At 39.9% G+C, this 7,169-nt stretch overlaps 1 protein-coding gene across 5 annotated transcripts in view; it reads left to right on the top strand.

Moving 5' to 3' along the window:
- The window catches only part of PAAF1 (proteasomal ATPase-associated factor 1), a 60,096-nt gene that overhangs the window by 40,983 nt on the left and 11,944 nt on the right, over window positions 1-7,169 (top strand). For all 5 annotated transcript variants that reach the window (XM_011953018.1, XM_011953017.1, XM_011953016.1 and 2 more), the window contains 3 exons: window positions 1,356-1,447; window positions 3,552-3,667; window positions 5,811-5,893. In XM_011953018.1, the coding sequence (XP_011808408.1) occupies window positions 1,356-1,447; window positions 3,552-3,667; window positions 5,811-5,893 (291 nt within the window). The remainder of the gene's footprint in view (window positions 1-1,355; window positions 1,448-3,551; window positions 3,668-5,810; window positions 5,894-7,169) is intronic.

Raw genomic sequence — 7,169 nt, 5'->3', positions numbered from 1 at the left:
CACCACCATACCCAGCTATTTTTTGTATTTTCGGTAGAGATGGGGTTTTGCCATGTTGGCCCGGCTGGTCTTGAACTCCTCACCTCAAGTGATCTACCCGCCTCGGGCTCCCAAAGTGCTGGGATTACAGGCGTGACCCACCGCACCTGGCCTGACTCTGCCTTCTTTTTCCCTTAATCTGGAATATACTCCTGCAGCTCTTCACATAACTGGTTTCTGTTCACCTTTCAGATCTCACTGTTCAGTTGAAAAGTTACTTCCATAGAGGCTTTTTAAAGTTAAAGTTTAGGCTGGATGTGCTGTAAACCCAGCACTTTGGGAGGCTGAGGTGGGCGAATTGCTTGAGCCCAGGAGTTTGAGACTAGCCTGGGCAATATAGTAAGACCCCATCTCTATAAAAAATATTTTAAAAAATAAATGAAGTTTACATTTAAAGTTACCCTCCCCACTTAGCCTCCCACCACCTATTCACTTCTGATCTTATTTTCCTATTTTATTTTCTTTTAGAACTCATCACTTTCTGAAAGTATCCTACTTGTTTATTTACCTATTCACTAGAATCCTTGAGAGTAAGGACCTTATCTGTTTGTTCATCACTGTTTCCTTAGCAGTTAGAATAGTGTGTGATGTCATCACATAGAAGATGAAGGTAAAAAAGAAAAAGAAAAAAAGAATAGTGCCTGATACATAGTAGGCCCTAAAGAAGTATTTGGTGAGTGAATGATTACATTTCATTTTCTCCAGACTGTAAGATCGTTGATGTCAGAGACTGTATTTTCCAGCATTGTATCCCTGCTCCTAGTGTGGTGTCTTTTCACGGTACAAACAACTTAGTATTTTAAAAGTTGGTTTTATTGCCAGCCATGGTGTGCACATCTGTAGTCCCAGCTACTCAGGAGGCTGAGGCGGGAGGATTGCTTGCGCCCAGGGATTCAAGGCTGTGGGGTGCTATGTTTGCGCTTGTGAATGGCCCATGCACTCCAGCCTGGACAACATACTAGACCCTGTCTCAAAAAAGAGTACACACACACTCATATTAAAAATACATTTGGATTTACTGAGGTATCTTTTACATATGGTAAAAGTCACCCTTTTCCTTGGCTACTGGATACCATTAAAAAACATTTTTAGAATGTAAAAATAAAGTCAGTCTTTAATTGTATAGTTATGTGAGTTTTGTCAAATATATCCAGTTTATAAATAATACCACAGTGAGATACAGAACATAATAAATGTTTTCTTTGTAGTAAGTGAATTGCTAACAAAATCAGTAATCAACCATCAGTATTGGTGCTGTGTGGGCACTGCCAGCTGATCAGCCTCACTGTTATTAACATAGTTCATTTGTCATGCAGGTGAACGGGAGGTTGGAACAGAGGCAAAAATGCTGCTGTTGGCCCGGGAAGATAAGAAACTTCAGTGCTTGGGACTACAGAGCAGGCAGCCGGCAAGTGGTTCCTATATGGCCTTTGAACTCTGAGGCAACCTGGGTCATTCTGTTTCTTAGAAGGCTATTTTGGAAACATTTCTACTTGCTCCCTGTGTTCACTTTTGAGAAAGCTGCCTGAGTAAGAGGCAGTACAGCATAATGATTAAGAGTGTGGGATTTGGAATGAGGGCAACATGTAAATCCCAGTTTGTTTGTTTGTTTGTTTGTTTTTTAAGACAGAGTCTCACTCTGTCGCCCAGGCTGGAGTGCAGTGGCGCAATCTCGGTTCAGCTTACTGCAACCTCCACCTCCTAGGTTCAAGTGATTCTCCTGCGTTAGCCTCCCGAGTAGCTGGGATTGCAGGCCTACCACCATGCCTGGCTAATTTTTATGTTTTCAGTAGAGACGGGGTTTCACCTTGTTGGCCAGACTAGTCTCAAACTCCTGACCCATGTGATCTACCTTCCTTGACCTCCCAAAGTGCTGGGAGTACAGTGTGAGCCACTGCACCCAGCCCTAAATCCCAGTTCTTGTGCAACACTTGCAGAGAATAAAAAAATAAAATAAATCTCAGTTCTTATGTTAATACTTAATTATTCCAGCATTGGACAAGTTACTTAACCTCTCTGAGCCTGCTTCCTCATCACTAAACTGGGCGTAATAGGGTATATGATGAGGATTAAATGCTCTACTGTTTTGTGATCTTTGTTAAGTCACTTTCCTTTTAGTGTGCTATATGTAAAATGATGAAGTTGTATAGATTTTCTTTCTTTATGAGTCCTGCTACCTCTTAGGTAATGTGAAGAAATTCTGAGTAAAGAACTCATGCGGCTGGGAACAGTGGCTCATGCCTGTAATCCCAGCTTTCTGGGAGGCCCAGAAAGGGTAGATTGCTTGAGTCCAAGAGTTCAAGACTGGCCTGGGCAAAAAACCGATCTCTATTAATAATACAAAAAATTGGCTGGGCATGGTGGCATGCACCTGTAATTTCAGCTACAGCTACTTGGGAGGCTGAGGTGGGAAGATCACCTTAGCCTGGGAAGTCGAGGCTTCAGTGAGCCAAGATTGTGCCACTGTACTCCAGTCTGGGGAACCAGAGTGAGACCCTGTCTCAAAAAAAAAAAAAAAAATTTTAGAAAATCAGAAGCCCTGCTGTCTGTACCCGAGCCCTTCCACCAGGAAAAAAAAAAAAAAAAAAAGGACTCATGTATTCAGGACTCTTGATCAATTAATGAACAGACCATTAGTTGGAGTTTCTTCCTACATCTGAATTTTTGCTGGGAAGATTATGCTGTTAACTAAATTCTCTCTTCCCAGAGATTAGATTTTTAAAATTTCCTTCTAGCTCCTGTAATTGTCATCCAGACAACTTTAATGATTTGGTTTGGCCACAGGGTTTGCTGTTTTCATTTCATCTTGTTACTTCATTGTGCTGGTGATATTTCCATTTTCAAAGCTTGTTTCAGGAACATTACCATTTTTACTAATTTCGCCTTTGTACTTGAGTTTTCACACTGGCTTTTACTTCCAGAGGGAAATCAGGTTTTTTTGTTTTTTTGTTTTTTGCCTTTTCTTTTTAGAATGTTTGGGGAAGATATGATCAGTTTGAGCTAACAGTAAGAAGTAAATGAAAATCTAATAATTTCTTTTTCAGATTCATGGGGAGAACTGTGATTCTTTACATCGCTACTTTATTTAAGCCTGTTTATTTTCCTATAAAATACCCTCCTTCAAAAGGTTGAAGTGACATGGAGCAAAACTTACATGTGGAAATTGCAAGTGTTTCTCAAATAGAAGGTTGTCATGAAAAAGGGGAAAAGAAGGAATTTTGTTGGTGAGGATACTGTGAGATGGTGTGTTGAGTGGTAATAGTTGGAAAACTGCCACCTCAGAGTATATTACATAAACTGCTCAAGTCCTTAACCAACCTCAGGTTCCTGAAATCCTGGGAGTATTTCCTTCTCAGTTTTTGGTGAATGTGTAATTTACCATTTGAGAATAATTAAAGGGGAAGGAAGAAAATATCTCAAAATATAGTGAAATTTTTCCTTTTTTGGTGCCTGTTTATTCTTGGAAACAAGTTAATCTCTAAGCAGCATTTTTGCCTCCTACTTGTTCCCAGGTGTTCCTCTTTATTGGCTCAGATGCTTTCAACTGCTGTACTTTTCTCTCTGGTTTCTTGCTATTGGCTGGGACTCAAGATGGAAACATTTATCAGCTGGATGTGAGGAGTCCAGGGTGAGTCACTATTCATTTACATGATGCAGGTCTTCTACAGAGTGGAAATTTTTATTGGCTTTAACGTTGATTTAGCCTAGCATATAGATGACTATTGAATCAAGTGTATATTTTTCCATTTACAAAGGTTTTCTGGTCTGAATTTTCTGATTGTTCTTATTATTCCTGGACTCATATTAAAATATATGATTCATACTATTATGATTGTCTGACTAATGATTGCTATGAAAATTAAGCTTAAATATAAACTAGCATTTCATTTAAATTGGTTGTCTCTAGAACTTTTAACCTTAAAGAGCTCAGTAATTTTCTCTTACATTAGACCCTGGCTACCCTAAGATTGAAAGATTGAATTATTTTTATTTACTTATTTATTTTTTGAGATGGATTCTCACTCTGTCCTCCAGGCTGGAGTACAGTGGTGCTATCTCAGCTTACTACAACCTCTGCCTCCCGGGTTCAAGCAATTCTCCTGCCTTAGCCTCCTGAGTAGCTGGGATTACAGGCGTGCGCCACCACACCCAGCTAATTTTTGTATATTTAATAGAGACAGGGTTTCACCATGTTGGTCAGGCTGGTCTCAAACTCCTGACCTCATTATCTGCCCACCTCAGCCTCCCAAAGTGCTGGGATTACAGGTATGAGCCACTGTACCCAGCCCTGAAAGATTATTTTTAGTTTAAGGAACCCAGCTCTGTTAGTTATGTAGTTTTGATCATGACCTTTCTAAACAGGCTTTTCCTTGGTCTTAAAGATACCTAAAGAGAATCACACAATCTCTCTGTTGCAGGATTTAATAATTTCTACAATTCTGTCCCTTCCTCCTTTGATTTTCTTCCTTTTTTCAACTGATATTTATTGAAAATAGCTTCTGTGGGTATCAGGCTTGGTTCAAGGCACTGAAAAACAGAAATAAAAGGTACAGACTCTGGGCTGGGTGTGGTGGCTCACTCCTGTAACCCCAGCACTTTGGAAGGTCAAGGTGAGTGGATCACCTGAGGTCAGGAATTCGAGACCAGCCTGGCCAACATGGCGAAACCCCGTTTCTACTGAAAATACAAAAATTAGTTGGGCATGGTGGCGCGTACCTATTATCCCAGCTGCTAGCATAGCTGAGGCAGGAGGATCGCTTGAACCTGGGAAGTGGAGGTTTCAGTGAGCTGAGATCGTGCCACTGAACCAGCCTGGGCAACAGAACGAGACTCTATCTCAAAAACAAAAATAAAAAACAAAAAACAGACTCTGCCTTTGAGACACCTGGAGTCTAATGGTAAAGATGGACAAGTAAAAGACTGTTGTGCAGTGTGATTGCTTGTCTGACAGGGCTAGCCACAGAAATTTAAGGAAGCACCAAAAAGGAGAGGGAAGGAGGTAAGACTGCTTCTCCAAGGAAATGAGAAACATTGGATCTTGTTGAGTAAGAAGTTGCCAAGTAAAGAAGGAGGAAAAGAGCTGGGCTGGGTAGAATCCCATGTATACAATCCTATATATGAAGGCATGATTGTTTCAGGAGTATATGACAGGTATGTTCCCTGCATATGAGGGCAGTGATGAGAAGTGATGCCAGCAGGAAAACAGGAGCTGCTTTGACTTTACCTGCCATTCTAAGTTTATTCCAAGAGCAGAGAAGAAATTACAGTAGATGGTGATTAGCCTATACCTTTTCTTCCATCATTTCAGTTACTTAATATTTTTTTCTTTTTTTGCCTCCACAGAGATAGAGAATCTCTGATCACTATTATAAAATCACCCTTACATATATATTAAATTGATTCTCACTCAGCTTTCTCTTTCTTTTTAGAGTCCTGACAATTTTAATATTTTACAACAAATCTTAATTCTTTCATTAAATGAAAAGGTTAACATACTGCTAATATTGTTATCTTCAACCCATGTCATACCTGCCTTAAAAACCCAGGATTTGGGTGGTGACTTAGTTCATGTTTAGAGACATAGATGGTTTTAAACGAATTACCTTAATCTGCCAGTTAAGGTTCTTGCCAGGAAAGAAACCATAGAAATGTTTAATCTTTCTCCACATTTTATCCTGTTTGCTCTTATGTAGTTAGTACTATGTATTGAATATGTTCAAGTATTGCTTTTGAAGAAAGAAAGTAAAATTTCCCCTTTCTTTGTATCCTAGGGCTCCAGTACAAGTCATCCACAGATCAGGAGCACCAGTTCTATCCCTGCTAAGTTTCAGAGATGGATTCATTGCTAGCCAAGGTGGGTCCATGGGCCAATTGAGACAGATGCTTCTTTGTAGTTCAGTTAATTAAACATAGTTTTAAGTGTATAATCTCTGACTGGGTTGGGGCATAGTCCCCCATGATTTTTTGGCATATTGTAGCTATCAATAGTGTTTATCACTCTGCGTTGTGATTGTCTGCGTCCCCCTCTAGTTCAAGCTCCTTGAGGGTAGTGACTGTGCCTTATTCATTGTGTTATTCCCAGAATTTAGCTCAATGCCCACCACTCTTGTGCCCTAAGGGAGCTCACAGTAAGGCAGACAGACATGTGAACATATGATTGCAGTCCAGTTTGATAAGGACTACATCAGAAGACTGCATGAGGAAATGGAGAATAGCTAATTCTAGAGGCAGGAGTGCTGTCAGCAAGGTCTTTGTGAACTAGGTGACATGTAAACTGATAAAGATTTCACCCACTGGAGATGTAAAGATGGACACTGAAAGGTGAAGCTTTTGTGTATGCAAAGTCATAGATGGGGCAAGGGGGGCAAAAGAAGGGCAGTAGCATTTCTGGAGAGCCTGCTATGTAGTAGGTACTGTGTTTGATGCTTTACATACATATTCTAGGTAAAGCGAGTACCTTGGTGTAGCCAGGACAAACTCTTTGGAATGGAGTTCAGGAATGGTGTTGGGGAAATGCCTGGAACAAAGTGTACATTAAGGGACACTGGATCCTTGTAGGAATGATGTAGGTGAGCAGGACTGGACTATACAGCCTGGAGGGACTACCTACCTACCTTGAGCATTTCAGTATATCAGTTAGGATGTTTTGGGCTGTTATTTACAGAACACTCAGCTGAACATGGTTTAAACAGTTAGGAAAGTGTACTGCTTCACTTAATAAGAAGTCCAGAGTCCATTTCAGAGTATATTAATTTAGTGATTTGAAAATAAAGTCAATCAAGGAGACTAAAGAAACTTGACAACTAAGTCAGTGGTATTCTAGATTGGATCCAGGATGTTAAGGAAAGACTGGTGAAAAAAAAAAAAAGTATGTGTTTAGGTAATAGTAGTGTACCAATATTGACCTCTTAGTTTTGACAAATGTAAGGTGATAACATTTGGGAAAACCTGAAACTGATCAAAGGCATATGGGAACTTTCTGTATTATCTTTAACTAACTTTTCTGTAAACCTAAAGTCACTCCAAAATATAATATTTTTATAAAACTTTTTTTTTTTTTTAATTTAAAAAACAAATGGGCTGGGCACAGTGGCTCATGCCTATAATCCCAGCATTTTGGGAGGCTGAGG

The sequence above is a fragment of the Colobus angolensis genome, unplaced genomic scaffold (genome assembly GCF_000951035.1).
Source record: "Colobus angolensis palliatus isolate OR3802 unplaced genomic scaffold, Cang.pa_1.0 Scaffold355, whole genome shotgun sequence".
In the NCBI taxonomy this organism is placed as follows: Eukaryota; Metazoa; Chordata; class Mammalia; order Primates; family Cercopithecidae; genus Colobus; species Colobus angolensis.
This window is presented reverse-complemented; position numbering and strand designations above follow the sequence as displayed.